This window comes from Acomys minous (genome assembly GCF_964271855.1).
Source record: "Acomys minous genome assembly, chromosome: 15".
Taxonomy (NCBI): Eukaryota; Metazoa; Chordata; class Mammalia; order Rodentia; family Muridae; genus Acomys; species Acomys minous.
In genome coordinates, this window is record NC_140497.1 from 14,634,823 (window position 1) to 14,649,022 (window position 14,200).

The 14,200-nt window shown below is 47.0% G+C and overlaps 1 protein-coding gene across 1 annotated transcript in view; it reads left to right on the top strand.

Annotated features, from left to right (window-relative positions):
• Window positions 1-4,826: 4,826 nt before the first annotated feature.
• ZMAT4 (zinc finger matrin-type 4) overlaps window positions 4,827-14,200 on the top strand; it is a 645,949-nt gene continuing 636,575 nt past the window's right edge. Inside the window, exon 1 of the mRNA XM_084759846.1 lies at window positions 4,827-5,035. Coding sequence (XP_084615972.1) covers window positions 4,911-5,035 — 125 coding nt within the window. The 5' untranslated portion in view covers window positions 4,827-4,910. The remainder of the gene's footprint in view (window positions 5,036-14,200) is intronic.

Below are 14,200 nucleotides of genomic sequence, written 5' to 3' on the forward strand. Positions count from 1 at the left end.
GCTTAGCTGGAGAACTAGGCTAGCATGCACAGGCCCTTGGTTCAATCCTCATCTCTCCCCTGCCCTCTCCCCCACATCTCTAACACACACACACACACACACACACACACACACACACACACACACACACACTGTATAATGGCAGCTACCATGCTGCTCAAATGACACAAAAGTTCATTTAGATAGGAGTAATAAATCAGGAAACAAATTGTGCAACATATAATTACAGTTCATAGTAATGTATTATATTCTGAAAAATTGCCCAAACAGTAGATTTTAAGCATTCCAAGAAACAATATGCATGTGAGATAATATATGTTAATTAGTTTATTTAGCCGTTCTCCAATATTCATATAATTCAAGCATATGCTGGATATACAAACATATTTGTTGGTTAAAAATGCATAATGTGTAAACAAGCCTACTATATGTTGATGTAAAAATATTTTCAGTAAAATAACTGTTTTCTAAAACATGAAAAATTAAAGAGTGATATTGTTTTACACTTTTGAAATCCCCATCAACAAAAGAGATGTGGGTCATTATCTTGCTTCAAAAATTATAAGTGTTTTGTTGAAGTTTATGAAGAAAATGTATCCTTACTTAGGTTTGTAGCTAGAAAAAAATGATAGTCTTTTCAAATAATCTAGGCTATTACTCTTTGATTGCATACCAATGTGACAAGTAGTAGTTTCTTAAAGGCTAGTTGCTTTGTGGAGTCAGAAACCATGCCGGTGACCTTTTCATTCAGTTAGGTTGACGTTCGTTGGTTTATTGTGCACACTGAGTGAATCATTTGCTTCTGCACCGTTTTGCAGCATCTTGGGCTGGTCATTTGGGTACCAGCTCTCTGGGATACACAGGCATTACAAATGCTGGTTTGTGCTCTTTCATGTCAACAATAATATCAACAGAAAAGTCTACGTATATGTGAAGTTTCAAAAAAAATCCCAATTTTCTGTGTGAAATACTGTATTTGTCATCAGCAACAAATAATGCCCGTCTCCCCCAAAGTCAAAGATTCTTTCTATTCATTTTGAATAAGTGTCTATATTAATATTCAGAGTTGAATAATGAAAAATTTCCTATTAACATCTATTTCCACATAAACATGGTTACTGTTGTGTTGCTGATGAATCACCTGACCAAACAGCTGAAGAAAGGCTTGCTTTGGCTCACACTTTCCCTCACAGTAGGCATGGCACAACAGAGTTCATGGTAGAAGCAAGAGGTGGGGGAGACTTCTCACGTGATGTTAAGCAAAGAGCATGCAGGTAGCAGGCCCAGTCCTAGTGACCCACTTCCTACGTCAGTCAGTCTCTATCTGACAGAGGCTCCCCACCACCACCCCCACCTCCCCTCAGAATAACACTGTAAACTCCTGAATGACTGCTTGAAACATGAGCCTATCTGGGCTTGGTGGCTGTGCCTATTATCCTAGAATTGGGGAAACTGAAGCAGATTTTATTCTGGCCTTTGGTTTTGTTCAAGGTTTAAGCCCACTGGGTAGATTACTTTGCGCACATGATGGGGAAGGAAGAATAAGGAGAGACTTCAGTGGAGGGAGAGTGGAAGGGTTTCTAGTAGCTGGCAGGGTTGGGTGTGTGTGGCTTCAGGACATAAGGACAGTAACCTCCAGGTCCTGATGTGGTGGCTCCTGGCGGGTGGGACATCTTCACAGGTCAGGCAATTCTCGATTCAGCAGACTTCCATACCCAAGGACAGTGTGGGGGAAGGGAAACCTGCAATCTGCAAGTGTCTACAGGTCTCCAGAAACTGTGGGAAGTGTGGATGTCAGCGCTGTCCATGTCTTGGTGGGCACTGGAGGCTCGCAAACTACCTCCCAGGCATGCGGTGAATCTGAGCTCTCTGAAATAACTCTGGGGAGTGGTAGGGTGAAGTGGTGACATTCGTAACATCCTGGAGTGATGAGAGCTTCAAATGTCAGAGCCAGAGGTGGTAGACGAACACAAGGGAAAAACGTCTTCTGGAACCCATGGCAATTATGACAGCGTGCACAAGCCCTATACAAGTTCAAGGCAGTTCAAATCCAGCTCTGAGAGGAGAGCGGGGGCTCAATTAGCAAATGGTAGCTGCTGGGAGAGAGAGAGAGAGAGAGAGAGAGAGAGAGAGAGAGAGAGAGAGGGAGGGAGAGAGAGGGAGAGAGAGGGAGGGAGGGAGGGAGAGAGAGGCTGTTTCTTTAAGACTGTTGCCCCTGGTAATACACTCCAGTGGCAGGTCACACATCTGGGAATATGTGAGCAGGGCAAACTGGAATTGATGGGTTAAAAGAAAGAAAGAAAGAAAAATAGAGGACACAAAGTTAGCTAGGTAGGGAAAGGTGGATGGATATGGGAGGAGTGGGGCATTAAATATGATCAAAACACATGGCACACAGTTTTCAAAGAGCTAATTTAAAGAGAGAATAAATAAATTGATATTTCTTGCATACAAAATTTGGGAACTGATATTTTTTCCGCCTGCTAAAATCAAAGAAAGCTTTGATTGTATTCACTGTAAATTAATAATGATTGTTTTATTGTACTGCTCCCTCTCTGGCTCTGATCCAAACTTCCTACCTTGAAAAATAGCAGATCCATAATTAAATGAACCACTGAGTTTGGTGATGTCCTTGAAGTCCAGGAACCTGTGTTTGGACATACGCAACTTACTTTGATGCCAGAGCTATGTCCAATTTGCTGCCTTTCTCTGGAGAAGTTGATGCATTTGGCATTTGTTTCATCCAAGGCTTAAGCTCATCGTTCAGATTACCTCAGTTGTCATGATGACTAAGCAAGAGACGTGAGAGATTCCAACAAGAAGAGATAGGCAGAAGAGATGGGGTGACATCATGTCCTCTGGTCCTGCTCTGATAACAGCGCGCAGAGTTGAAGAGCACGCTAACGGTTCACCCGACTTAAAGCTGAGGGTCCACTAATGATATGTCACACGTCTAGGGACGATTGCTGCCATGTAATCTGAAAAGTTAGGGAGCTGACCAAAGAAAGGGGAAAAGAATGGTTCCTGACACATAAAATGTAGACGCATGAGAGAGCCTGACACATTCAGAGCAGGGCAGGTCTCCCATGCCGCCAGCCAGCCTCAGTGTTAGAAGGCAGTGCTGGAAAGACGGGTGGGGAATCAAGTCTTCCTGGCAGGGTTTGTAAATGGGAGATGGCATGCTTAGTGAGGGAATTGCATGGAGATGGATGCATTAGGGCTGTGGAGACAGTGAGAGATGCTTAAACATTGTAGCCTCATTTATCAGATCGGGCAATGCAAGAGATGCTCAATGGCCCCAGGATCCTGGATCGGTGCTTTATTTGTTGGCTTCTTTAAGATGTGGCTGGTGATGTCATCTTAGATATTATACATTTTGTTGTAATTGCATTGACAATACCCAGTGAGAAAGACAGACTCAGCACCATCACACACATACTCTCATGTTTTCTCTGTCTCTGTCTCTGTCACACACACACACACAAGCACACTGAAATCTGTAAACAGTTACTTTCTGTACTGATCCGAGGAGCAACTATACCTAGTGTCAGGGGAAGGGCAGTGGCCCTATCTGCCTCAGAAAGTCACTTGTCATCTTCAGGGACCAGAGACAGATGCCGCAAAGTCAGCTGCCTGGACCTCCTGCCTGCCTGTCTTGAATCCCCGCTGAGATCTTGCCAAGAGACTTGCTGCTTGGGTCACCTGGCTTTTGTCTTTTTCTTGACTGCTGTCTGAGCACCTAGAGAATTGTCTGGCAGCTCTTGGGCAATGACATATTTGTTGGGTGAATTAGCAGCCCCAGAGCAAGCTGGCACTGTCGCTACAGATGCGCCCTCCTGGCTTTCCAGCTCTCTGTCACACTCCTGCAATTCAACCTCCCTTCAACTGGCTGCCTCCCACACACAGCCTCTGAGGGGACTCAAGTGTCCCTCCCGAGAAAATAAAACCGCTCCTCTACCCTCTAGTGGATGCTCTGGTCAGTGTTTCTCATTGTCTGTTTTCAATGGGCTCTGCCTTCCTCCCTCTGCGGGAAGAACTCTCACCAAACCCACAAACGTTGTCTGAGAGTTCAGGGTCTCACTGGGTATCCTTGGCTGGCCTGGAATTTGTTATGTAGTCCAGGCTGGCTTTAAACTTAGAGATCTGTTTGCCCCTGCTTCCTCAGTGCTGAGGCTAAAGGTGTGAGACACCATGCTTTGTATTTTTCAGCTTAGCTATTGTAGAAGGGGTTACTTCCTGTTCAAAGTGTTTATTTCTGGGGGGGTGGGGGGAGGAAACACAGACCTTGCTGATCCCTCCTAATTTTGGATTATCATGGCTGCCACCTCAGTTCTTTCTCTCCTCATCTCCTGCTCTCCGAGGACATAACCGTGACCCACATGATAAAGACGATGTATTTTCTTTTGTTTGTTTGTTTGTTTTTGAGACAGGGTTTCTGTCTTGGAATCACTCTGTAGACCAGGCTGGGATTAAAGGCGTGAGGCATCCAATGCATTTTCATCACCAGCCTCACTTTTGCTCCAAACTTCAGACTATGGGACACTGAACCCCACTTGACATGTCCCAGAAGGCCTGGAGATGTGACCAAACCGCTCAAAAACCCCTTCGTGGGTTGAATCTGTCTCTTCAGACTATCTGTGTGTCAACTTCATGCATGATGGAGTGGATTTAATATGGAAAGCTGGCTAACGGGCACCAAAAAAGTGGGGCGATTCAGACAACTTTAGGAAACAGACACCCCCCACAAAGGCAGGCAGAATTCCACAGACGTTGGACCCAGAAGCTTTGGGGGAAGGGTTAACAGACTTAGGTCCAAGGCAAGAGAACTCTGTCTCCCTGCTACCCACACCTCAGGAGACAGAGGCCCCGTGTTAGTTACACGGCCTCACAGACAAATTCCTGACAGAACAATGAGAAAGACAGGTTTCTTTTTGTTGACAGTTTCAGGGCCTGCAGTCCAGCACAGGGGAGATGGTGAAGCAAAGTGGCTCCATGGCCACGGAAACAGGTGTTGGATGCTGAACAGATGGCGCAGGCAGGTGGAAATAACCACGAAGGGGCGGAGTCCTCACCTTCGAAATGCTCTGTAACAGCATGGTCTGGTGCCTTGTATTTGATTGTTAATTATTTTGTTCCCCGAGAGGTCTTGCTGTCTCTTACAAGCAAAATACTCCAAACGTTGCTGTGTGACCTTGCCTCCAAAATTATCCCTGATTGGCTAAGGTTACACAGCATCGGTTGGGGTAGTTCCCTTAGCTCACGCCTGGGCAGGGCAGAAGTGGGAGGTGGAGCTAAGGTTCGAGGGCTTGGAGGAGAGAAGGATCATGGGAGAGACCGGGAAACAGGGAGGAGAGAGAAAGCAGAGATGCTGTGGGTTAGCGTGGAGAGCAGCACATGGCCGGACCGGTGTGGATGGAGGAAAGCAGCCCAGATAAGAGACACGTGCAAGGAATTATGGGTTATGGGTGGGAGGCAGCCCAGATAGGAGGGATTAGACAAATGGCATGGGATGTGGGGCTGGGTGGTAACAAAGTGGTTTAGGGGGTTAGTTTGTATCTGCCCAGCTCCAGGTGAAATAAGGCTTATCTAAAGTCTCTCAGGTGCCTGTGTTTGATAGCGGGCTAATAATACCACCGCAGTAATTATAGGCTAACAACAACAACAACAACAACATGCTATTTATATTTTCTACAACATAGGTCCACCAGCTGGGGGCTGATCTGGAGCCCTGTGAGTGACAGCACAAACTGAAATCATGACAGGGAAAAACGGGAGAGAATGGCTCTCAGAGGGCTACTGCCTGGCTGTTGTTGGTTCTGGAAATCTCTTTAGAGCTGTTTCTAGGGCAGTGGTTCTCAACCTTCCCAATGCTGTTAATACCGTTCCTCATGCTGTGGTGACCCCCAGCCATAGAATTATTTTCATTGCTACTTATGAATCACAATATAAATATCTATGTGTTCCTATGGTTTTATGTGATCCCGGTGGTTGAGAACTGCTGAGGTAGCCAAGCATGTAACCATGATTAGTTGGCCCACTGCTACCATGGGAAGAACCACTGCTGGCTGAGCTTGAAAGGCCACCTCCTTCCTCTGTCTCCCTCTTCTGGCCACTTATCGTATCACAGGGATACCCTAGAAACAGGAGCAGCATTTCTCTCTCTCTCTCTCTCTCTCTCTCTCTCTCTCTCTCTCTCTCTCTCTCTCTCTCTCTCTCTCTCTGTCTCTCTCTCTCTCTGTCTCTCTCTCTCTGTCTCTCTCTCTCTCTCTCTCTCTCTGTCTCTCTCTCTCTCTCTCTCTGTCTCTCTCTCTGCATTTAAAGAACAAAACTGAAACTGAGACCAGAGAGAGCATTTCCTCCCTCATCTTCCAGACTGCTTGTCTCAATGTGCATCCTACCCTGCTCCAGGCCGGGGAGTGGGGCCTTGTCTGTAACATTCCCGTCAATTTGCGTGGCGACTGAAGTTGTATTGTGAGGAGACTTTCCCCTCTCTGCTGGTCCTCAGCACCAGTTCTTGTCATCGCAAAACAAAGCAGCCGTTTCTTTTTTAACCTGGCCCTTTGGACTCTTCTTTCCTTGAAGCCATTCCTGGACCAGCGTGCTCCTTAGGACCTGGCCTTGCTCCCTGTCAATGCCGCCCACTATTCATGTCCCTTCTTTTGATGGAGAGGTGTAAGTGTCCAGGACGGTGGTTTAGGCCTCCCTCCCTGTTCCATCATTGCGTGCAGAACTTCATCCACACAGAACCACAGGTGGCTCCGCTGAACCACGGTGTCAGGTCACCAACAACAAATGGCGTCCTTCCTCGAAATGCTTTCCTGTCATCACATGTCCAGGTGATTGGCTCATCTCTCAGAGCTAGCTGTCACCGCGTGTTCTGAGATGCCACTCCTGGTCTCTCCAGGTGAAACTAATCATCCGGGCCCTTGCCTTTATCACGTGACTTAGCACATTGAGTTGCAGATCTAGTTCCGGATAAAAATTGGGGTTGGATTCAGCAATAAGCGATGCAAAAGCTGAAGAAATGCTTTAATCAGGGGTTGGATGGGGGTGGGGGTGGGGCAGACCCCCCTGGTTCATCACACTTGTTCGATGCACAACTTCTCCAGGGTTCAGCATGGACACCCCAGCTTAGTGTGCTTCCTGGGTTCACACTCCAACCAGTGGAGTATGAGTTTGTTTCTCTGTTGCTGTGATAAACCTCAACTAAAGGCAACTTGGGGGAAGAACGGGGTGTAGAGGAGCCCAGAGCAAGAACTTGAGACAGGAAACAAAGACCATGGAAGAATGCTATTCATAGGCTTGCTCTCCAAGGCTTACTCAGCCTGCTTTCTTGGACAATACAGGACCGTGCCCAGGAGTGGCATCACCCACAGCGACTGGGGCCCCTCCCACATCAATCGGTAATTAAGAAAAACGTTCTGAAAAAAAAAAAGTTCTGTAGACTTACTCATATGCTAGTCTAAGGGAGGTATTTCCTCAGCTGAGGCTCCCTCTTCTTAGGTGACCCTAGCTTGTGACAAGTTGACAAAAACTAGCCAGCATAATTCGAGAGGAGATACAGGGGGGTGAAGGATACAGCCGAAGGCCTTCCTTTCCCCTGGAGACCACGCTCTTCTGAGATCAGGACCGTCTTTCTGTGGCTGCCATAATGGGTCCCCACAGCTTCTGGCTTAAAGCAGAGGAGTGATTGTCTTTGCGGAGGCGGGGGGGGGGGGGGGGGGGGAGGGGGAAGGTGCGGCGGGGGGGGGGGGGAGGTGCGGGGGCCGAGGAGGGGGAAATCCATGCTGTTGTGTTTCAAGTTTGTAGGGAACAGCCTATTCCGTGCCTTCCTCCCAGGTTCCGGCCAGCAGCAACCCCAAGTGGTCCTGATTTCTATGTCCTCAATCCCAGTCTCCACCTCTGTCTACTCGGCTTTCTCTGAGTGTCTTCACATGGCTCTCTCAGGACATCGGTCACAAGAATGAGGCTATCCTAGCCCCTTGTAACCAACCTCAGAGGCCCCATTTCCAAATGCATCTTGGTCTGAGGTTCTCGGTGGATATTGGATGCTGTGGGCACTGCTGAACTGAGTGTGAGGATCTTACTTCTGTGCCCTTTACCACAAGACAGTGTCTGGCACATAGTAGGAGCTGACAAAGCCTGCTTCAAATTGAATACAGTCCTGTCTGGCTTCCAGTGTTTTTGGTTTGGGTTCTCTTCAATTAACATTTGCTGCTTATTTTTCCTCACAGGCCAGTTAATCATTTTGTGACATTTTCCCCCATGGGAAAAAAAAATAGAATTCATTCAGTGTGGGATGGTTTCCTGGTGATATTCATATTCATTTTCAATTTGGCTTATTATTGTCAAAATAAGGCATGGGCACAGTTTAAAAGTGAAGATTTGGAAAAGTCAGAAAAAGCTACAAGAAAACAGATGTATGCTTTTCTGAGCCCTAATCCTCAGATACCATGCTCTGGACTCGGCCAGTGGGTCTTCCGGTGCGGCCAGTGGGTCTTCCGGTGTTTCATTCTACTCAAAGACCCGGCTTTCTGTGAAGCGAGGGTTTCAGGTATTGCGCGTGACCAAGCCTGGGTTTCAGGCACTGCACGTGACCAAGCCTGGGTTTCAGGCACTGCACGTGACCAAGCCTGGGTTTCAGGCACTGCACGTGACCAAGCCTGGGTTTCAGGCACTGCACGTGACCAAGCCTGGGGTTCAGGCATTGCACGTGACCTACTTATGGCCACCGGCTTTGCTAGGCTCTGCTCACCAGCTGCTGGCCTGCATCTAGGTGTCGATATCTGCCCCTCTTTGCCTAAGGACTTTCTTCAGAGAAGCGAGGAACCAGCCGGAAGTGCTGGCTATCTCCCTGGGAGCAGCCTTCAAGCAGATGGGAATTGGTGTATAAATTCCCTTCCTCCTGGCTCCGGCGGGGAGAGCTAACTCTGAGGCAGATGCTACATCGTTGCGGGGTTCCTTTTCACAGCGTTCTCAACCTGTAGGTTGCAACCCCTTTCACAGAGGTCACCTAAGACCATCCTGAGTACCTGATGTTTACATTACAATTCATAACAGTAGCAAAATTACAGTTGTGAAGTAACAATGAAAATAATGTTGTGGTTGGGGGGGGGCATGTCACCACAACATGAGGAACTAACTATTAAAGGGTCTCACTCAGCATTAGGAAGGCTGAGAACCACTGTTGAAAGGGATTTAGACCTACCTTCTCTACGGGGTTTCTGATTGGTCATGTACCCTTCTTAGTAGACATGCCTATCCTTAGATGCTTCTCTTTGATATTGTCTGTGTTTCCCAAAGAAGGCTTCAAAAATACCTTTTATGTGGTAAAAATCCACACAATATAAAATCCACAGTGGAAACCATTTTCAAGTGTATCTCTCAGTGGAAAAAAGGACAGTTACACTTGCTCAACCGCCACCTCCAACTGCCCACCTTCTTTGTTATCTAACGCTGAAAGAATAAGCAGGCTACCAAGCTGAGACATGAAAGCCTATGACCATATAGTGAAGGAGGAGGTTGCCCTCGGTCTTAGGCCTAGGGGAAGGGAATAGGGTGAAAGCGGGAGGGAGAGAGGAACAGGAGGATACAAGTGATGGGATAACAATTGAATAAATCAATTAAATTAAAAAGAAAGAAAGAAAGAAAGAAAGAAAAAGAAATCCCAGATTCATTGAAGAAGTTCCCAGCCTTTCTCCCGGGCTCTACAAAGTCCCCAGCCCTGGAACAACTGGAATCAGCCCAGGCTTTAACCTAGTCTTATCCCCAACCAGTGCGGAGGAGACACTGAGGGAGAAGGAAATTGCCCAGGGCCATCGGAAGATCATACCTTGTGAGAACAAGGCTGTCTCCTTTCACTGGAGACATTGACTCTGGGGGACACCCTTAGGGAAGCATTGATTATTTCCTGTTGTGGTAATTCGTTCATTAGTTTATTCAACCAATATTTGTTAATGATCTCCTGTGGGACAAGTGACATTCTAGGTGGCTGGCTGTCTTATCTATGGGTAATGTTATGTCAAAAGGCAGAGCAGAATGTGGAGACGGTAGCATAGGCTGGAGACACAGTCCTTCACACACACAGGACGAAGGAAGTGATATTGAAGCCAAGGCCTGGGTGAGGCAAGAGAGGGCCATGTTCTGAGCCCTGCTGCTGGTTTCAGGGCCCAGAGAGGCAAAGGCACTTGAAGGGTTAACATTCCTATCCCTCCCACCTATGTGTATTTACTCCTCCATAACTCTCCTGAGTGTGGTTATAGCATACATCTTAGATAACTTACTGGCTGTTATTGTAGGCTTATGTAAACATTGTTTACTGCAAAGCCAGTGGGTGTACCACGGTTATATTTCGCTCTTGCTTTTTGCTTTCTTAGCATTATAAATACTTTCATTCGCGTACTTTAGTCATGAGCAAGATTTAACCAAAGAAAAGGAATACTAGATACTTTCTATCTTGATTTTGTTTTCAGTCCTACTTTTTCCGCCATGACTGGTGAAAACTTCTGTTTTCTCTTCCCTCTCTGGGCATGATCTTTATCTTCGTTTAAAGCAAAAGAAACTCAGGCTTAGAGTAAATAACAAGGCCAATAGTTGGTGTCAGTGCAAAAACACAACTCTCATCTCAAACGGGATAAAAGACGGTTTATTCTGGAGACAAACATGAGTGACCATGGCCTGGAAACATAAATTTAGGTCACCCCAAATTCTGTGTTTCAATAAAGTAGCAGTTTCATCAAATTTTTATAGTAACAACACAAAGAAAATCATAAACCAAAGCATTTCAAATACATCTATGGAGACATTAAGTAGACAGCTTAGCTTCTCAGAGAAATCTTAGCTCTTTGAGACTATTTTCAGCCCTTGGATTGGTGGAACTACGGTTCGTTAATACATCTCAAAAAAGTTTTTAATCTGTTAATCGGGATTTTAGGTTTAGCTTTATCTGCTAGTCACAGAATGTTAGGTCTGGCCGTAGCTAAGCACAGCCCAAGATAAATTGTAACAGGATCTTGCCACTGCCTCTTTCAAACTTGCTACAGTCATTGGGATTTTGATCTGTCAGCTGGCCTTTGTACCGCAGCTGCTTTCCAGGAATTCATTCACGTGGACAAGGGGGACTGGACTTGATTCTTTGAGGCGGGAACTCATTATGTGTCTACCTACAATGGTTATCATCAAACACAAGTTCTAGCTCTTTCTGGAGCTCCAGGAAATGAGGTGCAGTGGACATGTTCTAGCCTGTGTCTCATTTCCGGTACTTGGGGGGGGGGTAGGAACTCGCTGCAGCTGGCAGGTGTGTGGAATGTCAGGTACACCACAGGAATGGAGGCAGCCCTACTACTGTGGGGCAGAGTTAAAGCCGGTCAAAGGAGGAGATGAGCCTTGTGAACAGCGACCCTCCCTTAAGGAGCACTTTGCCTTTGCCTTGTTCAGCACAGAGGGCCTGCAGCTCCCGGCAGGAAACCTAGGCTGAGGCAGGGAATAATACAAGGGAGACACCGATGCACAAAGCACAGGGTCATAATCGCAGTCTGCTGTGATTTGGGGGACTCCAATAACTGGGGGACTGAGTAGGGGGAGCCCAAAAGAAGAGGCTAAGATGTGTCAAGTGTCTTCAAAAAACCTTCAAGATGAGATTGCCAAGAGGCCAGAATGGGTTGTGCAGCCAGAGGCGCCACACCTGGAGAATGCAGCCTCATCAAGCTGCCCCTGCTCCACTGACATGCCTTTCATGCCTCCCTGCTGTGCTTGTTTGGCAGCTCTGGGGCACAGTCAGACACCCTTACCTTTCTTCTACCCTCTGCTCTGCTGTGTCACGTGATGCACCTCATCCCCAGTCTCCCTGTCCTATAGCCTTTGCCTTTTTGGAGTGCCCTCCAGTGTCTTAAGGCAAAGCCTTCATGATTCCCTCTAGAGCATCCTCCAAACTGCCTCCTCTGTTTCCCTTGCCCCACCCTACTGCTGGAAGGAGTGCTCCCTCCTCAGAGACCCCTTTGCAGCTTTCCTGCATCCCTCTTACTCGGCATCCATACCTGCTTTGTATTTTTGTATAAGAAAACTTCTGGAGGGCATGGATCTTTATAGATTACCACTGCAAAGCTTTAAGGTACTTGCTGAGAACTCTTTCTTTTTTTTTTAAAGGCAGGGTTTCTCTATGTAGCCCTGGCTGTCCTGAAACTCACCATATAGACCAGGCTGGCCTCCAACTCAGAGATCAGCCTGCCTCTTCCTCCTGAGTGCCAGGATTAAAGGTGTGTGCCATCACCACCTGAATGTTGAGCACAATCTTTAAATTTATTTTTGGGGATTCATTTGTTAACACCCAATTGTTAACTGAGTCCAGTGGCCTCAATGAGTTACTCTCCTGGGCACCCTCTTTCCACTAGAAGGTCCCATCAAGACATTGTTAATTTCATGATGGGTATTCAGTCCCAGGAACGTGTCACCTTAAATAAACAGAAGTTTTTCTTCATCTGTGAAGGAGAGTCCCAGGTAGGCCCTGGACTTTGGCAAGTCTGGCACACGAAACTACAGATAAGGCATCTCCTGAAAAGATGATGCCTCAGAGTGCCAATCTTCCCCAGGACGGTGTGTTAATGCCAGTGCTTTTGTTAGCCAGGGAAGGGCTGTGATTGAAGTGTTCTGCACTTCAATATGATTAAACTTGAAGTCTACCAGGCAGGGGATCACACAGAATGTGTGCGGCCTCCGTGTTGAAAACCGGGTGCCTTTCCTTGATCTAGCTGCAGTCTTTTCATTACTGGGGCTTTAGTCTCGTTTGCGCTAAGAAGTGGTACACTGGAGGCTGAGCAACCGTGGTGCATGAGGAGATCTGTCACCTAGAGGGACACACCTCCACGTACAAAGCGGAGACCTGCTTCTTGTCACCGGTCTGATGTGGCAACTGGAAGAGCAATGGGAGAATGCCAGAGGAGTCGCGCAAGGCGGGCCACCTGCTTCCTGCCTGCACATCATGGCAGCCCGCGAACATCTCCATTAACCAACCTGAAAGGACCTCTACCTTCAGCCTCTGTGCCTGCTCCAGGCTCCGCCCACAGAGCCCAGGGCCTGACACTATGTTAGCATCATGCAGCTCTGTGGATCCCTGCTGTACCCGGAGGGATGGCGTCAATGTGCCCTTTACTGTGTCAGCGCTTTATTTGTGATCTCGAGATGGCCTCTTTCCTGTTCTTCTTGCCCAGACACATTGCAGTTCCTTGCAAAGTGGGGCCAGGTGACAGGACATACAGGGCTTGAAGGTCTGGTTCTCTGGCAGTAGAATTTCTTTGCCCTCAAAGTATGGAATGACTTGTTTCCCCTAAATCTTAGCACATCATAGGTCCATTTTCACACTGTTTGTGACTACTGTCTATTTCTATGGTGATATTACACACACACACACACACACACACACACACACACACACACACCATTTCTAAAGCCATAGTCCAGATGAGTGCAGAAACACACACACACACATACACACACACACACACACACACACACACACACACACCCCACTTCTGAAGCCATAGTCCAGATGAATGCATAAACACACACACACACACACACACACACACACACACACACACTCCACTTCTAAAGCCATAGTCCAGATGAATGCATAAACACACACACACACACACACACACACACACACACACACACACACACTCTACTTCTAAAGCCATTGTCCAGATGAATGCATAAGCACACACACACATACACACATACACACTCCTTTGTAAAAGTAAGTTGAAAGGACGTTGCTACTATTTTTTTTCTGAGAATTTGCAATTTAAACATATATGTTAAAGGGCTAGAAAGTCCTTCAATAAAGTAATCCCACATTCTAGCTTTTTCTATTTTGTGTTTACACTCCCATGAACCCTTCCAATCCCTCCTCTTCCACAACACAGCTTTTCATACCCTGGGAAATCATCAGGGACCCACATGCTGACAAATAGGGCAATAGGCAGCAAGTGGCTGCATAAGAAAAGTGGGACCGTCAGGAGGTTGTGACAGCAAGTGTGACAACTGCAGGAGCAACAGTTGGTGACAGAGCTCAGGCCACCTACAGCTCTGGCATCCACATATGAAAGGGAGGGAGCAGGACTCCCAGGCCCCCTGCTGAAAGCCCTAGAGGTCTTCAGCTGCACCTTAAATGCGCTTAGGAGTTGGGCTCCTTTCTCTTTGG